At 42.0% G+C, this 21,845-nt stretch overlaps 2 protein-coding genes across 6 annotated transcripts in view; one reads left to right on the forward strand and one right to left on the reverse strand.

Annotated features, from left to right (window-relative positions):
• Positions 1-1,957: 1,957 nt before the first annotated feature.
• SOD3 (superoxide dismutase 3) lies at positions 1,958-3,767 on the forward strand. Its single transcript, XM_072335682.1, has 3 exons — positions 1,958-2,069; positions 2,203-2,429; positions 2,859-3,767. Exon 3 carries the CDS (start codon positions 2,884-2,886, stop codon positions 3,598-3,600), a length of 717 nt encoding a protein of 238 aa, XP_072191783.1. The 5' UTR covers positions 1,958-2,069; positions 2,203-2,429; positions 2,859-2,883; the 3' UTR covers positions 3,601-3,767.
• An 824-nt stretch (positions 3,768-4,591) lies between these two features.
• The window catches only part of CCDC149 (coiled-coil domain containing 149), a 51,567-nt gene continuing 34,313 nt past the window's right edge, over positions 4,592-21,845 (reverse strand). The window contains exons 10-13 of one of the 5 annotated variants that reach the window (XM_072334511.1): positions 17,648-17,724; positions 16,299-16,331; positions 12,459-12,566; positions 4,593-8,438 (exon numbers count right to left, since the gene is read on the reverse strand). In XM_072334511.1, the coding sequence (XP_072190612.1) occupies positions 7,846-8,438; positions 12,459-12,566; positions 16,299-16,331; positions 17,648-17,724 (811 nt within the window). In that variant the 3' untranslated portion in view covers positions 4,593-7,845. Of the gene's footprint in view, positions 8,439-12,458; positions 12,567-16,298; positions 16,332-17,647; positions 17,725-21,845 lie in introns of all 5 variants that reach the window. The other 4 variants (XM_072334508.1, XM_072334507.1, XM_072334510.1 and 1 more) reach the window with 4 other exon arrangements.

Genomic DNA, 21,845 nt, shown 5'->3' on the forward strand with positions numbered 1-21,845 from the left:
CCACATGTAATCTTTGTGTGCAAGCTCGGGGAAAAGGCCTCTGCTCCGAGGTATGGGGTGGTGGGAGCTCTGCTCTGGGAAGCTGTGTGTTCCCAGCAGGAGGACGGCCTGCCCTGCGTGCACAAGCCTGTCTGCGGTTCGGTTGCATCCAGCCCTTCTGTTTGTGCTTGGATGACAGAACAAGAAAGGGAACTGATTAAATTCACAGCTGACACCACGCTGGAAGGGCTGTAAATGCGCTGTAGGGAAGGATTAGAATTCAAAATGCTCGTGACGAGCTGGAGAAACAGGAAGGGGTGGGGGAAATGAAATAAAAAGGGGGTAACTTGAGACAAAGATACAACCCCATACTTGGCAAGTACAGCACAAAGTGATAAAAATGGAAGTGACTGCACAGGCAGCGGTTCTGCAGGAAAGGAGTGGGCGAAGAGCACATCCCAGTACGGACAGCAGCACAGCCCGTGCAGCTCCAGAGCAGTGTGAGCACACACAGTGTTGTGCTACGTGTGCTTTGATGGAGGACTGCGACATCTTCCCATGCGTGGCTGCTGGTGGCTGAGCGGGAGCGCAGTCTGTGCGTGGGCCTTCCTCACAGCAGCAAAACCCTCTCCAGGTTAACGCTCCGCAGCAGAACCCATCAGTGTCTAACAAAGGAACAGGGAGTTAATGCAAACACTAATGATAACCGAAATGATCTAACAGGTGGGTCTCACCTCTGCTTTCTACACTACCTATTTGTACTTTACATCCACGTGTGGATACTGCAGACTCACCATTCTTCTATTTTTTGTGAGAAACTTGTCTCCATGGCGAACAGTTTTGTCTCCTTTTTGTGTATTTATTTAACTTGATATTTTATGAGTAATGCCCTGAAAAGCACGTAGCTCTTTCACAAGGAGATTATAAATGGATGCTTATCTCAGGCACCAAACATTCCTTTAAATAGAACCACCAGCTCAAGAAATGGGAATAAACAGGAAGGGAGCCTCAGCCAGCTCCATGCTGCGCCGTGCCAGAGCAAAGCTTTTCCTTCTCCTGGCATTTTTGCACCTCACAGCAATTCCAGAACGAGTTCCCATCCCTTGACCCTGCAGCACCAGCCCAGTCTGGCACCACAGAGCAGCCAGCCCAGAAGGGCACGGCAGGGACTGAGATCCCGGTGCACATCTGCAGTCGGTGTTTCTCCAGTCAGAAGCTGTTGGTTGGTTGGGATCACAAGGCCATTATTTGTCACCTCTTCAAGCAGGAAACTTAAGCATGCACTCAGAGCATCCGTGGCCTGAGGGAAAGACATCAGCTGTCCAGGACTGAGCAGCAAGTTCAGTAACACAACATCCCAAGCAGAACTGAACCCGGTCTGACCCAGCTGTCAATCCCTTCAGGATTTGTTCCTTTAGTGATATCTTCCCTCACTGGGGGATACAAATGCAAACAGCTAACTGTCCTGGATCTGACCTAGTGCACAGCACCCATAGGATCAATGCACATTTTGCCATTCCAGCAGCGGGCAGCCTCACTCCTCTCCCAGATGACAGAAGATGTGACCTGGTTAAAGGTTTTTTCTTAACCCTTTCCTTACGCTGAGAACCATTCTGCACTTTTCCCAGCAGCTCCTCTCTCTATCTCCCCCCAGTCTCAGCCGGCTGAGCTGCTGCCCTGTTGGCTGAGCCCTCGTTTGGGGCACAGCTCTGCGATGTGCAGGGCAGGGCTACAGCCCCTGGAGCACAGCAAGTTTCTCAGCTGGGGGATGGTGAAACGCAGCACGCTGTGCCAGCCGGCTTCTGGGAAACGGCCCCGCTGTGCTCTCACTGACGTCTGCCGTCTCACCATCGCTTGGAAAACAGGGAGAAAACAGCTTCAGTGGGGCAGGGAACTGGGCAGATTGCAGCCTGTTGGCTTCACTGAGAAGCATCACTGCGATGTGCCTCAGTGTCTGACAGGCTGCGTCCTGCCTTCCGGGCTTTAAACCCACAGCAGCTTTGGTGTACATCCATGCGTTGTGCACTTCACGTTGCTAGAGGACCCGACTCAGTTTCTCCTAATGAAGAAATGGAAACACAAACGACTCGGTGATGCCCAAAGCTCCCAGCCCTGCCCCGATGCAGCTCGCTGTGCAGGAGGGCACTTGGTTACAGTCACATGCACATCAAAGGGAAGGTTGCTTTAACACTCGGTAACTTTTTTTCCTTGTGTTTTTGCCAGTTTCCCCCCAGGCTCACAGAGCAAGGACAAGCAGCTTATCCAGCCTGGGACAAACTCTTCGTTCCCTCCCACAGTCCCGCCGGTGACCCCTCCCCTGAGCGGCGTTACCCAACTCACAAACAAGCTCCGGCTCACATCGGCCCCACGGAGCTGCGGTTGTGTCCGATCCCACCTCGCTGCAGGGGAGTGGAGACTGAAGGGCTGCCGCCGAGCAGTGCTGCGGGCAGGTAACCGCTCCTTGGCTGTTGCTTTTTGTTTGGCGTGCCGAACTCCTAGCCAGCATGGCAGTAGGTGGACCAAAATGAGCCTCCTGGCAAGCGGTCTTGCTGGACTTTGTAACAGGAGAAAAAGCCTCCGTACAAACTCAGAAACAGACTGAGCAACGCTTTGTATTATTACTTGGTTTCTGCAGGGTAAGAGAGGCGATTTTAGAGGTTAATATCTAGTGTAAAATACAGAATAACTGCTATTTTTTTCAGGCATGGCTGTCAATTCTATGTGTTTAAACGTGAGTGCATTTTGATTTGGTCTCCATTCAACGTGCTGGCTGGATGTAGAAAGCAGCAGCCCACATGGAGTTGCTCCAGCCGCTCTGCTGACCCAGCATGCTGCCCCCAGGCTGCAAAAAGCCCCTGATTCTTTCTGGCTCCTTGCAGGTTTTGCAGGCTCTCAGTCGCCAGGATGCTTCTGCTGCTTTCTCTGGTCACTGGACTGGCCCTGTCTGCCTCTGGTGTCGTGACAGAAACAGGAACCGATCCAAGCCGCGCGTCGCTTCATGACATACAGAGAAAAGTGAATGACCTCTGGCAGAGCTTGCTCTATCCAGTGATGGCTGATAATGAGACTGATGGGCTGACCTACGCCACCTGTGAAATGAAGCCCAGCTCCAAAATAGATGCTGACAAGCCACAAGTGACTGGACAAGTCTTATTCAGACAGCATTACTCACAAGGAAGATTAGAAGCCATTTTTCACTTGGATGGGTTTCCGCTGGATAACAACCAGTCTGGCAGAGCTATACACATCCACGAGCTCGGAGATCTCAGCAACGGCTGCGACTCCACGGGAGGACACTACAACCCGTTCAGAGTGAACCACCCCCGCCACCCCGGGGACTTTGGCAACTTTTCTCCTAAAGATGGCAGAATCCGAAAATACAAACCCAATCTCTTTGCCACAATGTTTGGTCCGTACTCCATCCTGGGCAGATCCATTGTGGTCCACGAGCAGGAAGATGACATGGGCAAGGGCAACAACAAGGCCAGTCTGGAAAATGGAAATGCTGGCAAACGTCTGGCGTGCTGCGTGATCGGGATCTGCAACAAGAACTTGTGGGAGGAGAAACAGTTTGAGGCTACGGACAGGAAGAAGAGGTGGCCCCGAAACAGGCTCAACTGAGGATCTGCAGTCAAGCTGCCACCTGGACAACATCAGGTACCTTAGGGTGCACCGTTGGCCGCTGAGATGGCAAAGGGGTTCCCGCTTCCATTCTCTTGCTTCTCTGAGAAATGCATATCACTTTGTAGAGCCACTTTTCTGTAAGCTGATCAATAAAAACAGCATCAACTCAACACTGTGATGTATTTTCTTGAAGACAGAAGGTTCCCTTTTAAGTGGTTTGGGAGCTGAATGCATGTAAGTAAGAGTGCTAAGATGAACGGCCAATAAAGAGACTGCGCATCGCAAGGGGCTCTTAAGGGACCATAAGTTAGATACGAAAGACAAAAATAAATATGAATAAGGGGAGAAATTGCCTCTGGTTAGATGCTGTCCCTTACTGAGCTGCAAACCTGAAGGGTAAAAAGATCTCTGCTTTCAACAGCTTTGGGTGTTATGCTGTAAGACAAGGAAAATACAGACATTTCCATTTTAAGCTTTGGGTCCATGATGTTGTCCTACTTGGATTTCCGAGTTTTACTCTCAAACAAATCTAAGCTTCTTAAATGGTTTGGACTGCCTACACACAACTACAATTGAGTCACGGTGTTTACATCAGAAAGCAGACTTAAATATTCCAGCTTTCCATAACCCCCCAGCAAAAAACTCCTGAGAGCCTCCAGGCTGTGACGGTTAATAATGGGTCACACAATGACGATAAACAGGATGATAGATTAAGAACAGCAGAAATTAGTACTATTACTTTCAAAACCCAAAACAATACTGAGCGCGTATCTTCACACACAAAACCAAGGGAAGTCAATCGGCCAAGTGAGGCTGGGAGAAGTCACAGTGAAAACGTGCAAGTCGGATAATGTTCAACAAGCTTAGCAGTCTCACTCAATAAGGCTTTACTTTTCTCATTTAAAACAGCTGAAAGTACGATGACACAAATTCATGACTATCGTTCATCTGATACCGAGGGGAGGAAATAAGCAGGTAGAACGAGCGTATCAGGAAATGTATGGTTTTATTCAAGATGACAAATATATTAATAGAGCTGAACTACGTTGCGCAGTTAATCCGAGCAGCAACAAAGGAGAGGTTTGCAAATAAATTATACCGCGTCATTTAAGAAGTAAAAGTACAGAACAGAGGCTGGTAAACAAAACCCTATCTTTTAGAAACGTAGCAGACTTTCAACTTCATCTCAGATTTCAAAATACATTCCTGAGCTCGTATGGATTAAGGAAATTCTGCTGTCTTTATTATACAAATTACCATATGCTTAAAAATAGTCTCACTGAGAAAAGAGGCAACATTCTGCGCCATGCCTCTTAGTCTGTCCCTTTCACACAATTATTTTACAAATTCACCAAGCATTCTTTTCTCAAACAACCACAACAGCTCTTCCAAATGAAATCCTTCTCATAGATAATGCATGAATTTGCTCACAGGTGAGGCAATGTGCTTCAAATCAATTTACAGCACGCATCCTCTCCATCTCCTTGCCACAGCGTTCCCCTTTGCCGTTTACTTCCCCAGAGCCCAACAGCAAAAGGTTTTACACCTGGATGTGATTTCTCCATTTCTGAAGTTCTAGAGAATGGGAACACAAGTCTAAAAGAGGCTCAACCAAACAGTGCTGATTCCACAACAAAACAGGAATAGATTTAACACAAAACCAACAAAAACAAACTAACAAAAAACCCCACGTAATTGTAATAGCACGAGAGCATCACTTGAAACAATACCTAAGACAGTTACTGACAAAACTATTCAATGAGGGATCACAGAGAGCGGTCTCACTCTCACAGCTGCCCCAGTATTGAAGCCTCGTGTTCCTGGGAGCAGGCTAAAAGCACAGCCAGAGTACCCAAACACTGAGCAGGATGGATGGGAGCAGCATTGCAGCAGTGATATGGCACTCTAAATAAGCTCTCCAGAATCCAGATCTCTCGCTGCAGTTTAACAACTGAGGGCTAATGGAGTGAGGATAGTTACCAAAATGACCTAATTGCAGGGCTGTACACCAGTTTTCTTCTCTCAGGAAAACCACACTAAAAGAATCAATGAGAGAGGCGCTGAAAAGCTGCTGCTGGCCCACAACTACTTCCATCTGATTTCTGCACAAAGCCTTTCATTAATTAATAGCATTAACTGGCTGTTGAGGGACCAGGAGCAAATGCCAGCTCACACAGTCGTGGGTCAGAAAAGATGCAGGACAAGGAAACAAAGGCCAAAACCAACCCTGAAAATTCAGCTACGTGAAACCCTGCCCATTTTACCGGTTTGCATCAGTTCTGACTGCTTTGATATTTAGCTCTGCACAGGATTAATCTGTGAAAGATGGAAAAGAATGCATCTCGAATAAAGCGATACCCGATGTAACATTCAAGCATTAAAGGAAAAAAATCTGCCACATTCTCCTGGAGATCTCAGTTTCTGCAGTTATTTCTCTTCTGACTTGTCAGTACTGCCATATAAATGAGTCTATGGTGCAGTCAGTTCCAATTAATGGGAACAGCAAAACAATCTTTCAAATGCTTAAACTCTACTTGGTTTTCAGGTGATGAGGAACTTAAATTGTCATCAGGATAATGAAAGAAAAACTTTTTACTGCTTCATGTTCCTGACGCACTTAAATATACAGCTGTTTTCTCCCTAAGGGCTGCTGCTTAGCATCAGCAAAATGCTGCAATGTCAAATTACCTTTAAAGAGAAAGGAAACCTATTTGAGGAGCACCGTGACTACGGTGTTAATGCCTGCACGGACACTGAAGGGGTTACCTGTGTGCACCTGTGTAGGGAAAGCACAGGACAACAGCGACAAGCCACATTTTTCACCTTCCCTCTATCATTCCTTATATTTGTATGTAATCATTTACATACAGCCCTTCTTCTGCTGAATACAAATCGCTCACGGACTCTGACACCTTGATTATAGCAGCACCTGCTAGCTCAGTTTCCATATACAGAAGAGTTTGTCAGTATCGCTAATATAAACTCTGTTTATTCAGTAGCTGACAAGTGGGCTGTAAAAATTTGCAGCTGGCAGTTATTTGTCAAAGGAGAACTCAATCTGGGAGGGATTTTCCTTTTTATTAGTAGTATTTTATTAAATTTGGTTTAATTCTCTCTGATTGGTTTCAAGTTCTAGGAGTGAGAAATGAACATTTACAGACAATTAGGTCCCAAGCCAGCAGAAAAATTGCCTTGACGGCTGCTGGCCCATAGAAGCTCCACAGCTGCAGAGACCGTTCCTTATGCTACAAGCAGGAGAGGAAGGACGTGCCTCCTCTTCTCTAACAGCTGCTAACTTCACCGTTAAGTATTCCCTTGTTGCTGCCCTCCTCAGAGCAGAGTGGCGCAGCTCCAGCATCAGGAGCGTGCTGGGGAATGACACAGCAGCCTCCCTCTCCCACAGTCATTACAGGAATGTTTTCTTACGACTGAACATCAGCGCAGGCAGAAGTTAAAGACGGCAGCAACACAAATAAACCTACTACTACACCAAAGACTGGTGAAGTGAGGAGGAAACAAGGAAGCTCCCTTAGCTTTGGAACAGTACTGCTGTTTCTCACTGAAAGACTTCTTGCCCCTCGGGTGATACTTCCTTCAGAGCATCGTCAATTTGCATTCTTAGTATCTGGTGAAATAACTCCCTATGTTTTCATGAGATGAGCCGGGAAAGGGAGGGCAAAAATTTGTACAGTTGAGAAGACAGAAAGGTTTGAAACGAGATAATGATGTACACGCAGGGATGGTTTTCAGAAAGGATTCTGCTTCCTCATAAAGCAATAGTAATTTTATTCTAAGTATGCACTTGCAAAGGGAAACAGAATGCAGTCTGAAAAACAAGCAAAAGCCATCAACCTTAAGGTACTTCTCAATTTATCACTCCAAATTCTCCATCCTTGGAAGACACTTCTAAGCATTAAGATACGGTCCAGCACTAAGACCATACACCTCACATGTACGTGATACATCATTATCACTGGTCTCTGCCACACTGTTGTAAATTATATCAATCATTACACAAAATCAGAATGATTATGCCTCATTAGCTTCCAGTTCTTCCCCTCAGACGACTGACGTTTTTGGTACACTGCAGTCAAAACTAACAGAATATTGTTGCCAGACCAATATTAACAGACTGATGTAAAAAATCAGCTCTTTGACAGACTTTCACTGTTCATAGTCACAGCAGCATACACACTTGCAAGAGGATTACAGCGAGAAGCTTGAGGGCTTGGATTTCATACCTCAAGCCAAGCTGTTATCCAAATATTCACAGTTTTCAGCAGGATCAGATGGTTCCTTGTTTTCAGATTCAGGGAACTCCCTGAGGCCGATATTTGTGTGTGCAGTCGTAGCACTGAGACCCCCATGCCTTTTGGGGTCCTCACTGGGCACTACATCCACCGTGCTGCCATTCTGATTCTCTCCTTCAAGTGTAATTTCACAGTCGCTCTCTGAGGTTTCATCACTGCCTTTCAGGGCCTCGGTTTCAGCTGTCTGCTCATTTTCTGAGGCTGAGGGGTCTGTAGGCTCAGACGGGTCCGGGCTGGGCAGTGGGAAGTCTCCCTCAGATGAGCCATTAAGCTCTGCTCTAACCACAGTCTTCTGCTCTTCAGATGAATTTTCTGTTCTTTTCCCTTCCAGTTCTGCAACTGCCTGTTTTGTCAGTTTAATTATTTGGCTTCCAAGCTTGTTTATTTCTTCTTCCTCAGAATGTAACTGGGGTAATGAAGGATAAAAGTGTTTATTTTGGTTTCTGTTATTCAAGTTTCTTTCCTCCGAAGCCACGGAATCACGTGCAACAGCATTAGTTTCTTCACGTTCCCTCTTCTGTTCTGCTGAAAGAGAAACAGAACAGCAACATGCCACATGTATCTACTTATCTGACCCGGAGACCATTATAATAGCATCAGAGCACAGAGATGTTTACCTCAGTGAGGAATTTCCAGTGAACCTCTATCTTGTCCCAGACCCATTTCTTAGATGATAATCAATCAGCACAAGGATCTGGCTGGGCCAGGAGCTGTCTTCCCCTAACACTGACAACTTCCAATGCTATAGCTGATACCATAGTGCAGAACAGCACAGGCAAACCTTTTCAGAGGAGTATCTTAATCCAGCTGCTCAGCTGCAGAGTTTTTTTGGCACAGTCTAACGTGAATCCCCAAACCAGAACCACTTTTATGGGTTAACACAAGCTCCACTTCTCTTTTTGCAGGCTCTCATCCATTACAAAGTTCTATTATTGATCCCACATTTCTCCTAACATAAAATATTATTCTAATTTGAGTAACATCATAAAACAAAGCAGCAGGAGGAGAATATGAAATATACGGAAAGCCAAACACTGAATAATGTGTCAGAATAGAGAAAACAGCAACGTGCAAACAAACAGCTTTGCAAGGGAGAAAGAATTCGTCCTCGCCTCTGCTAAGTACAAAAAGCTTCACTGAAAATAAGCTTGTGAAGTCAAGTAAGAAAAATTAGGAAATGCCAGAAGCACGGCAGCACTGACAGCTCCAAATGATTCCTGCAGTGCATATGCATTACTTTTTAGTATATGAGCATTTACTCTGTTTCTCCCACAGGAATCCCACCTCGCTCAATGTAAGAGCGGCTGCAGGGAGGGATCTGAGCAGTACAATAAAGAAGCCCACTGTCTCTATCAGACCTGCCTCATTTATAATTTGGAGCGAGAGAGACAAGGTTGGCACCAAGGGGACATTCTAACTACCATTAAGGAAGATGGGATTTAGGCCTGTGGAAAAGGCAGGGATAAATTAAATTTCAAAAGGTGATCATCCACTGGATCTAATCCTCATTATCTGAGCACTCAGCTGGAAACAAGGAGCTTGACTTCCAGCACTGCTGTGCTCGCTTTATGTATATGAACACGCACTAGAAGTGCTTGTGCAACAGTCAAAACTGAGCTACCTCAAGTTGCGCTCAAAATTAGTAGGGACGCTACATTGCTATCTGTGCACCTCAGTTTCTCCCTACACCATTCCATCACTCTGCTGCAATTCTGTGAAGACAACTTGTTTCAAAGCACTACAAACCAGAGAAGAATTCATAGCAAAACAGCACTTTTGTCTTCAGAGAATGTTTGAGATGGTGCACAACCAATGCAACAGAAATAATGCATTCAACAGAAGGGAAACTGTTCATTAACAGCTCCAGCATTCAAGTACAATGTATCACACAACACTGGATATTGGGCAGATTGGATTAAGTGAGACTTTGTGTCTATAGACAGACTTTAATTCATCTGCTTGTACTATCTCATCAGGCATTTTCTTGCAGGAACTGCACAGTATATCCTACACACTTCTACCATTCATCCTAACTATAATGATGATAACAAGTGCAGACTACAGATGAGATCAGGGTAAGCAGACAGATTAGATCAAAAAAGCCTGAACAAACCCCTGTAGATACAGCTAAAGCAACATCAGACATAGTGCAGAAATTTCTCATGAAGAATGTTAATATGAAGGCTGAAAAGGTTTCCTGAGACAAACACACACCATATAGCAATGGTAGTGTTTAAAGGAGCTCAGTGTGCTGATAGGACGTCAGGCCTAGTATTTGATGATATGCAAGAATTTCACTTCCATCACACTATCTGTTATCACTCAACTGATCTTTCAGCTGATAGTAAAGTAAGTGCTTTTGGTTTTGTTTCTGAAATATTTCTAAATTAAAGGCCCTGCTTGTTTGGTAAGCAAAGGCTGATGAGCACATTCCTGTCTTCTTCCTAGTCACTCCATTCCTCCTCACTTTGGAAACACAGTGTAGGGATTAAAAACTGCAATACACACCAAACTCCTAAGGCTCAACAACAGGCAGTCATCCTCTGTGCAGAACACAACTGAAACGCTGTCCTCATTTATTTACTCTGTCAGAGAGGTGGGTTTTGAGTTCCCGTTTCAGGTTACCAGGTATAATGTGCTGCATGCAAACTGAAAACAAGCTGTTTGTGCAGGCAGAGCAGTCATTTCTTAATCCGCTGCAGTTTAAACACGGGATTTTTCTGTGTTTCTATTACAGTTACGAAATGAGGAGGGGTAAAGAGACTGGTGTACTGGAAGCTACTTCTGATGATTACCACAGTCCTACTCTGTGGCTATGTTCTCTCCAAGGCTGTTTTCTTCTAATGTTATCTTCCTTTGTCTAGCTCTTTGCTCATGCCTGATATCCTGGTGTTCACCCACTCCCTCCACATACTCTGACCATTTCTCATCCTCCTTTTAGTATTTATCACCACGTCTTGCTTTCACTGTCAGAATTTGGATTCCTCGCTCCTGTGCTCTCAGCTCAATGGAGGTTCCTCTTCATGCAGAATTTATCTTTTCCAACTCCTATCTATTCTAGCCTTCCCATCACTATAAAGCCTTCCTTTCCTCCCCGCTCCTAGTTTTGTTACCTCCCAGCTTACATTATCTAGAAGGAACAGCATGTGCAGAGTTTTACCTATGCTGGTAGCACAAAGAAAGCTCAACAGAAACACTGTTGGTTTTTTGTTGTTGTTTTTAGCAGACAAGAATGATTTAGAGTGGGGTGGAAACTCCGACCCATCTTCTCATGAGTGGAAAGCTTTCCCCCAGCTTGCAATTTCCCTGTATATTAAGGATAGATACACAAATTCTCAAATGTTTACTTAAAACACAACAACGTAGTCATCAAAACTAAACATGACAAAGTTATGTGGTTGATACAAAAGACTCAGCTGAAGTAGAAAACACAGCATGGATGGCTTCAGCCTAGAGGTAAAGCTTGGCAGGGTAACAAACCAACAGAAACAGGGTTTGATGAGAATTGACAGGCAGCTTTAATCAAAGCTGTAATATTAACCTTACTTAGGACAAATACGTAAAGGAAATAACATACCACCTCCAAGTAAATACTTTCAGTAACTGCAGATTTAATTAAAAATCAATGATTAAGCAGGCAAAAGAAGGAATACTTATGAGCTGTTACGACTGGATCTATTCGCTATAGTTTCATTTTATTTTTAGCAAAAATATCAGCTGATCAAGATTATAAAGATGATCAGCCCGACTGTCAGGTTTTATCAGATGATAATATGGATAATAAAGTCAAAATTAGGCCACATTCTATTTAGTTTCAGGACTAACGAATAAATTGTTTATGATGCTTCATGGTTTGCTGAGCAAGATCCGGGCATACCAAAATATTATGCCATTAAAGAGCTTACCCAAATGCTGAAAGGCAAGCATAATAATCCATCTCCCATCTATTATGAAAAACTCAGGAAAAAGTTGAGGTTATCGGAAAAACATTATCTTTTTGCTACTGTCACATAAAGCTTGAATTTGGAGAGATGTGAAAGCTTGCTATTGGGGAGGGTTTTGAACAAAACACATGCAAGACTATAAAAAAGCAGTCAATTTCTCCAGGAAAACGAGGGGGATATTTCAATTTAACAGGCGCAATCAGGAAGCCTTTCATCTAGATATCAGCTATAATGCAGCAGAGTGCTACGCCAGTTCCACAGACTGCTTTCCTACTGTGCATTTTAACAGAGGGAAAAAGAGCAGGAGGCTAACATAGATGGCACGAATAACTCCTCACAGTATCAAGTTATCTGGCATGAAAATTCTTTGAAGTGTACGACCTGATGTCTAGCACTGTGCAATCTCTTCAACAGTCATTTTCCAGTGGTTCCTTTGCTATTTGTACTGGGACCAGCTCTCCCTTTCCCTTGTGGATGATTTATTCAATCTCCATCGGCACCGAAACTTTGCTTTCTGCTATCCCAGCATGAAACTTTATTTTTATTTGGAAAGAAAGGTGTGCCCAGCTTTCATCATGTTCCTTATGCTCCAGGTGCTCACCTTGTACTTCAGCTTGCTGCGGCTTATCAGTAAATGCTAACAAGGGTGACCTAGACCGCTGAATAACAGGCAAGGATGCGTCACTGAACGTTATGGTGTCCTTCCCACCTGAAACAAGGAATGTGTTAAAACCATTAATTCACTGATTACGTTCATTGTTCACTAATTATATACAAACATACCCTACCATTTAACTTTCTGTTTGTTTTTTGGCAGCGTTATGAAAAGAAGTACAGAACAGAAAAAGCATCTCAAATGATCCTTCTACAGTACTGACAAAAGTACCCTACCCTGGAGCTGGAATACACAAATTCAACACTGAAAAAGATTTTGTGGTTTGTTTTTTTTAAACCTTTATTACAAAGTAGAGGACAACCCTTGAAGGAAGAGCAGGTGCTGTATTCAGCTAATTGTATTAGCCATATAATTCAGGGTATTACAAATCAAATTATACCAAAAGCATTGGAGAAAATAATTTTGGGTAAGGCTAGATACCAATACACGGATCATTTGCATGCTATTGCCAGGGGTGTTCAGCACTAACTCTTCACTTTCTTACCACTTCATGGATGCACCATACCGCCTCACATCACGTATGTAATTTTCCACTACAGGCTAACACATATCGTCCTACAACATTTCCTTAAAATAAATAGGTAAATAAATAAAAAAGATGAGCTCAGCTAAGAGACGGGACAGAACAGAGGGAGCAGACATTGCTGGGGAACAGGAGGGATTTTAATCTGAAAATTCTCCAAATTTTTCTGAACATTCTTGTTTCAAGCCAAATGCAAGAGGGCAATTTTCCAGCTCTTTTGCAGAGAAAATTGTGCAAGAAACTCTTCAGCTAAGGACTCTGCTGTATGTGCCTAGCCTTTACATATTTTAGCAATACAGAAAGCAACACCTGCAGACCCTTTAGGAAGTCCTCCACTATTCAGGATACTCATGTCTGTAATGACTGACACTACCTTAAACCTAGAGGGGAGATGGCAGGAAATTTGCAAGATCAGCGAAGCATGGTGCTTGAGTGGCCTCCAGAACAACTGTCAACTGATAACTGATGGCTGGGAAGGTGGCAAGCTACTGCTCTATTTATCTCCATAACAATGGACATTTATGTAACAACCACTTCTCCCCTCTAAATCTGTTTGTACATTTCACCTTAAGGCAACATCCTAAATCTAATCACCCATCCAAGACAAAGTCTTTCAAAAGAGCACCAGGTCAGGAGATACCCTGAATAAATCCTTCACTAAGAAAGTTCTGGTACTTCCCAAGAATGAGTGAAAGTCAAGCTGTTCTCACAGAGACAAACTGGGATGCTCCATCTCTAACAGCTTTTGAAAGCACTGCCTGTTACTACCTTGATATCGAAGGCATTAATGACTTTTTAATATCCTTATAATGTTGGGGTATATACTGCAGTGATACGAATGTAATTAATGGTTTAAAAACATTGACCTTGTCAAGCTTTGATCCCACTATCAAGTATGCATCAGAATTCTGCCTTCACTACAGCAAGTAATGAGATACATAAATAAACAACAACAAAGTAGAGCCCTTGTGTCTAAGTGTAAGGCAAAATTAATTAGAAGGGGGAAAAAAAGACAAAAGAAATCTGATGGCTATTTTAAAATGCAGGGGGGAAAAAAACAACCTAGAAAAATGAACTTCACAGTAACACTGAAGAAATTCTGTGTATACAGTCAAAAGCCAAATGACCAAAAGTGTCCAACAGAGGAGGTCAAACTCTAACCAATTATGAATGAAGGATTTTGGGAGATGCGTTGTTAACTGTTACATGGAAAGCACAGAGTCTTTTTTTTGGTAGCAGTTGTTAGATTTAAATAGTAAAGCCTGAGATAGAAGATTGCAACATAAGCTTCAGAAAAGAAATGACTTGACTCCCAGCCAAAATTTGCACAGGAAATGCATTCACTTTCACATTTTTCTCTGCAAACCAACCCAGTTACAGAAAATAGCGCCAAGCTCACTATCCACACAGCTCAGCAACAGATGTGGCCCAAAGAGTCCAATGCATATTATTTATTAACAGTGACTCACATCCATTCATGAAGGAGGGACATGGCTGTTGCTGTAGTATATTCTGTGAATCATTATCTGAAGTTGGACTGCACACGAGGAATTCCAATTAGCTGCCATGTAAGCTCGGTTTTATAACCTATACTGCTTTGTGCAGAGCTCCCCTATTTAACAGATTTTTAAAAGGACTCTAGTGAAAAATATAGAGATCTCAAAATAAGAGGACAATTAAGTTTTCAATAGGAATACACTCATTCGGTTTCTTCTCTAGGAGGAGCACACATCTACAATGTTGTAGAGATGTGTGCTCTAGGCTTGAGGACCCACTCATAACCTCTGCTCCATGTAAACTGCCCTACACCACAGCAGCTGCTGAGCCCATTAATTTGACCTCCTCACTGCTTCACACTGATTACTGCAGAGGAGGAGGCAGCACAGAAACTTTGTCATCCCAGACAGAAAAAGGCTGAGTCATGGCTGAATCTTTTCTTTAGTGGAAATCTGGAATTTTTGGTAACTGATATATTTATGAAAACGGAGAATTACTTATCTGAGTACCTAGTGGTATCTTTTTGTACGAGTAATAAGCTGTGTTTAGTATGTTCAGCATTAATACAGACTAAGCATATTATGCATGCATATTTGAACCAGCCGTGATGGATGTAAGACAAGGCAAAGAATTAAACGCTTCTGCAAACATCACTTTCTTTTCTTCCTTCTCAGGACAAGTGGGCTCATAAAATGAAAATCAGAGACATATCTATGCCCAGGATGACTTTCTATTTAGCAGTGAACCTCACAAGAGATTCATTTAATTACAGCCCATTTTTCCAGACAGGGGAAGCTGAAGTTTGTGATAGGCAGAACTTTGATAGAAACCGAGCCTACACAAACAGTTTCACCATCTCAAAAATTAAACACACATTTCCTCTTGATTTAGCTTTGCTGTTGCTCATTCACGCATTTCATAAAAATAGGATGACAAATACGACACCTAACAAAAATAATTAGAAGCAGCCAAGCTCTTTCTTTACTAAGCTCATTTATTAACACAATTTGGAAGATAATAATACCATGGTATTAGTGGATGTTATAAATGTTATATGGACAGTGATGCCTAAGTAGGAACATTAACTTCAAATTAAAACTCTGCGATTTATAATGTGTGCTCCTTTCAGTGGTAGACTGAACGTCAGCTTTTATCTGCATATTTTTCCAATGTCAAGAAGTTCAACTCACAGCCAAATAAAGCTTCTTCCTCTTTGAATTTAAGACTGCCTAGATAACTTCTATTAGATATTCTCAGTGTTCTGCCCTTTGCCCAAGCTAGCGTTCAGCTGCAAAGTCTATGTGTGAGACTTCCAACACTATTTGTTTCACGCTGCCTTTTCATGGAGCAGTAGCTTTCCACACTCTGGAAAGAAACGTGGTTACAAGGCTCTCTGTGACCACCTTGGGACTACAGTGCACTTAGAAACATAGCTACATTCTTGATTTATAAGTGAGGAAGCAAATCAACAGACCAAACTTGGTGCCCAACAGAACACACAGTGCAGTGTAAAATTCCGAGATGATCTTGGAATTCTTACTATTGGGATTCTTACTATTCCCCTCACTTCAAACAAATTGCCTTGTAGAGCAGCCTCTATTTCTCTTGTGGTCATCTGAATTCACTTGAATAACATCTTAATCTGACAGATAGAAAAATGTTTAGATAACATTTACATGCAGAGATAATATTTAATGTACTGCTAAAATAAGTTACTAAAAATATACATGTCAAGCAGAACCTACTCCCAAATCCCACTGAGACATTGTAGCTCAGGCCTTCAGGCAGCAAAAGAAAGGAAGGAAAGAAACAGTTGTTAATGTATAAATATTAACTTGATGTCCTACCTCCACAGATAAACAATGGAGCCATTTGTTCCCACTGTTCCTTTTTGTTGTTGTTTTTTGGGGTTGTTTGTTTGTTTGTTGATACATTTTATAAAGATTAGAAACACTGTTTGTGTTACTGTACTGATTTCATGGAACAATGTTTCTGACCAAAATCCTACAGTACATTAACCTGGTAGTCTTATGATACATTATTTTTACTAATGTACAGAACTACGTTAGCAGGGCCTTGACAAACATTACGCCTGCCCACCTGGGACAAAGGCATTCAGGTGACTACCTGAAGAGTAATCCATGGGAAGAAATTTGGGACCTCCAGTTCTGGAAAGCACCAATGAGAGAGAGCCAATTCCAGAAAGGTGATTCAGAATGCCTACGACAGTAAGCCAGAAAGCTGAACCACATTAGATTTTCACCACACCTCTTCAGCACTGTCAAAAGTTTCCTTCTGGATGGAATGTTTAGGTATAAAAGAAGAGAGCCAAATAAGTATAAGTCTAATCCATGCTAGTTCCCACCCCAAGATAGGAAGCTGTAAACAACAATGCCTAATGGTGCAAACACCAACAACGGAACAACATAATTTACAGTGGTTAAGAAAGATACAATTAAGTGTAATGGGAAGAACAGAAGCAAAAAGTGAATGTAAATTAAATATTGCTCATTTTCCTAAGAGAAAGGTCTATTAGGAAGCAGATTAATCTCCCATTACTTGTGTAATTCAAAACCAAGTACAATACTTAAGATGCTACAGGGAATAATCCTGTTCTGGAGAGGCAGACTACAACATTTCAGATCACTTACATTTCCAGTTTCTCTGAGACTAACATTCTACAGAAAACTATTACAAAACACAGCAATAAAATTCGTGGAAGCAATAAGACGTACAAAATTAATATATAAATCTGTTGGAAAACATCATGGTTAATATCCTACGTGTATCATTTTATACAATGGTTTAAATAAAATAGTTCCAATTTTGTTTTTTAACCTGCAAACTGTGGAGAAAATTTTGTTATTTGCAGTATTTAATTTATTTGTAGCATCCATATTTGAAAGAAGGCTTAAAGAGCCTTGAGAATTTTGGCTTCAACTTAATATTTACTAATGGCCTCGAATTTCGCAAGTGTACTGAACAGTGCATTCACAACTGTCATTAAAACACTACAGCCCAGCTTTTCTTAAACTTTGCAAATATACCCTTGAAAACTAAATAACACAAGCTGATCTGTTGAATTTTTACTGACCTGGAAGACTCCACAAACCAGCAATTTCCAAGGTTCTTAATTTCTTTTCTAGTTCTGCCACTCGATTACCTAGAATTCTTTGAAAAAAAAAGAAAACAAAAACAGAAGTCGGGGACATCCAGCTGAAATGAGATTCCCATTTACATGAAGGTAACCAAAGCCTAATTGTTTGTCTGACTGCAATTGAATTCTGTGCTTGTTACTTAATTAGTGCAGTAAACCTGTTAACAATTTTACTGATTGTTACTAATGGCACTGGACAGCCTCCCCCAGAGTTTAGAGAGAGCAAAATATAGTTGCCTATAATTTATACCATGATTAAAAATTAAAAAAACAAAACAAAGCAAGAAAGATTTAAAGAATTATCTTGGATGTATGGGACGTTCAATCTTTACGTAATGCTAATGACCAAGAATAGCAACTCCCAGTATTTCTGTTTTCATGCTTGCAACTATTTCTTCCTGGTTACTTTCACTTTCTCAGCAGCTAAAATCAGAAGATAACAGCTATGCAATCACAATGTGCAAAACTCAAGACAACATCTGGATTGATTCAGCAGCCCCAAGACACAGCTTTGGCCTACTCTTATTTACAAGGGTTTGTCTGTAAGTAAGATTGCTTCACACAGCAAAGAACAGCCTTGCTACTACATCTCTTTTTTTAGGTACTGAACTGTTGTCTTATTTACTAAAAAGCTGCAAGCTCTTTCATGCCTTTATCACTCAGCCACTCTCAGTTTTCACTGCATTTCTTGGGTCATGTATCTGATTCCTAAATAAATACTATTTGCAGTTAGCTCCCCTGCTGGATTTAACTTTTAGTCTTAATTCTCTCCCAAGATCAAATGAGAGATTCGTATCTTGCAAAGAAAGCTCTTTTTTTTCTAATGAATTTTTGAAAATGTTTCTCTCACAAGCACAGCAAGTCTCCCAGAGTCAAAAGTCTTTAAATAAATCCCAAACAATACTCAACAGAGTGAAAAAGCTAGACGAGACAGCAATTCTAAACATGACAGCAGAGATAATGGAAAGCAAGCTTTACTCATCAAATTACAGCAACAGGATAAGTCAGTTAAATTTGAACTGAATGCTGAGAAGCAGTATATTGCAACACAGCAAGGCAACAATATCCTCCCAAGCTCACCAGAGCTGTGTAATACTGCACTGCATGCTCTCCACCTAGGGCTTTATGCTGCAAACATTTGAGCACACTGGGAACGTCGTTACTGACAGGATGATAGAATCTGGGTCACGAAGGACAGCAAAACCAGCAAATACTAAATGAGCTAGAGAAATTGATTAACAAGGACTATGTATTTTTGAGATCTCTAATGTGAGGGCTCTGCAGTGATAGAATAAAAGCTTCTATGTATTTTAAGGACTACAAAAATAACAGTTTGCGAGGGAGACTGTAAAAGAGAAGGCTTAGAGTGAACATCAAAGCAAGCACAGGGCAGTATAGGGATATGGAACAATTAGAAAGCAAACAGCTCATCATGTTTATAAGCAGGGGAGAAAAGACATGTTGCAGCAGTTATTTCACCAGTGAAACTCAGCAACCAAACAGGCCACCAAGGCTATGATAGATCTATTACTGCCTTCTCCAATAACTGCTCAAGACCAGATTTTTGCTTTCAGAACACTTCCCTCTGATACAAGGGACTCAGTCCTATTAACTTTGTTTTCATGGCCCTGTGTATTGTGCTGGCCTGAAGGCCCACTGAAGGTCAGCTGAAGGATATGGAACTCCCCTGGCTTAAGGATAGGGAAGAAGGACAAATTGTGAAATACTCTTTCCAGTAAGCATGAGCTTTGTGAGGGAGCCAACAAAACAAAGCTGATGTGGCTAATGGTTGTTGCTACAAATGTGCCATGATTTTGCACTTTTGCCAGGAAAAAAAAACAACCAACTAGTTATTTCCATAAGTGTCTTACCAGTAGGTCCAGGACAGAAAAGGGGGGAAAGGCATCAACCAGCTGTATCACAGACCAAAACTAACTTGACTACAAGAAGTTTATGACTACATGAACTTCAGTTACTGCTACTCTCTTGTTACTTAGAGAACAGCAATTCTCTTGCTTCTCTTAAACTTTTAATTCATTTATCTGCAGTACTACAGCAATTCTGTAGATTTTTGTGCGACTCTATCCTGATAATTCCTACTGAAGCCTCAGAAAATCCTGAAAACAACAGTTTGCCCCAGTTTCCCCTTTCCCCTGTGCCCCTCCAAATAATTTGCCACCTCAGTATATACTGTGGAAAGTCTAAGCTGTGCTGGCCTGGAAGAGCAGGTATTTTTGAAGGGGCTGCCTGGGTTGCTAGCATCCAATTCCCAAATCTATTTTCCCCCCTCTCTAGCAATAACAGACCAGATCCTTTAAAGAAAACAGGATTCTGTCATTGACAAAGATGCCAAAAAACTGTTCCCATTGCTCTCTGGTTATGTGCTTAATGCAACAAGGGAGTTTGTCCAAACCTCCCTCCAGGTTAAGGCTTTAGACAAATATGTCATCAGGTGACAACAACAAGGCTTTTACCTGAACACAGAAATTCCCTTCTGGCAATTCCAACTCTTCCCAACACACATGGGCAAAATCTCAAGGGAGCTGTTCTGATTTACAGCACCTGATATCCACTCAACCTCATCTTTGACTTAGACTTACTTACAGAAGGCATATACCCTCATATAGACACAATCTTCCAAACACCCATAAGTAGGGCCTGTCACAGAAACTTATCTAGTTTTACACATCATGTGGAAATATTTACTCACAGGTTGAGACAAGATTTTTAGTTCTTTAGAAATAATAGAATTAGCTAGGGAGGAGAACAGCTTTGAAGCTCATCTGGCTTGCATGAATGCTGGCAATCTCTCTTAAATCATGGAATCATAGTATGACTTGGGTTGGATAGGACCCTAAAGACCATCTAGTTTCAATCCCCCTGCCATGGGAAGGGTTGCCATCCACTAAATCAGGCTACCCGTGGTCCTGTCCAACCTCACCTTGAATGGGGCACCCACAGCTTCTCTGGGCAGCCTGCACCATTGCCTCATCACTCTCTCAGTGAAGAATTTCTTCACTATATCTCATCTTAATGTACCCTCTAGTTCAAATTCGTTACTCTTTGTCCTACCACTAACACTCCCTGATAAAGAGTCCATCTCCAGCTTTCTTGTAGGCCTTTTTCTTGTAAAAATGAAGCTAAATCAATTACAGGCTGGACTTAGCCCTTCCATTCTCAGGCACTTCCTTTTATCATACCAGATATTTAGAAAAACAGCAATAATCGAAGTGCATCTGTTCCAAGAGCAAGTGGAAACAGACATTTGTTTTAAACAGGCTAACAGCAGAAAGTTAACTTCAAAAGTACACTCAAATTACAATCCATCTAGAAAAAAAATCTACTGTCTTATTATTATTTCCAATGATCTAAACGCTGATTTACTGTATTGTTATTGTGAAGTTAAGTAGCCGTATTTCAATTGTCAAACAACTAAACAGGATATGACTTCGGAGTAGGCCAACTTGTGGGAGGGAAATAAGTCAACATAGTCTTGAAGAATCCCATTTACTGGTAACAGAATCACTAACAGATGAAATACCTATCATAAACTAAATGTATAACTTTCTCCCCTGAATAAAACAAACACATCGAAGTCTCATGTTCTTCAACCAATTACATCTTCTTCACATAGGAATCTGTACAATTAACTGCGTTCTCAGAACACTGTACAATGAAATCCTGACAAACACAGTAAAAGGGTTGAAGGAAAATACTTCAGACTTCTGATTTATGAAAACTCTTTTGTCATTACATTTCCCTCTAGTTCCACTTCCTTCTCAACTTCCTGGTTTGAATATAACAATGTTTTCAGCAAAAGCATGGATCTGCCACTAGTGCCAAGATTGTGGACTTGCCTATTCACTTGTGCAGCAACCTAAATCTCACATCTATCCTGCACCAATTAAGTGGGCAGCTTTCTACCAAATTTCAAAAGATATAAGTCTTTACTCCTAACTTCTAAAACGGTAATTAAGTGTCCTCAACAACCAGCTAATGCACCTGAAACAAAGGATGCTTTCCCCTGATGTCCTACTTGCATTGCCCTCTTTCACTCTAACCCTATTGTGACTCCGGTGCTTTTACATGAAGTTGTTCCCATTCCTCCCAGTCACTTAAAAGCTTCTTTAAGGAA

Source organism: Excalfactoria chinensis, chromosome 4, assembly GCF_039878825.1.
Source record: "Excalfactoria chinensis isolate bCotChi1 chromosome 4, bCotChi1.hap2, whole genome shotgun sequence".
Classification (NCBI taxonomy): Eukaryota; Metazoa; Chordata; class Aves; order Galliformes; family Phasianidae; genus Excalfactoria; species Excalfactoria chinensis.

Bases quoted from the DNA above. Each gene is read 5' to 3' on its own strand.
- SOD3 (XM_072335682.1), top strand. From the start codon at position 2,884: ATGCTTCTGCTGCTTTCTCTGGTCACTGGACTGGCCCTGTCTGCCTCT.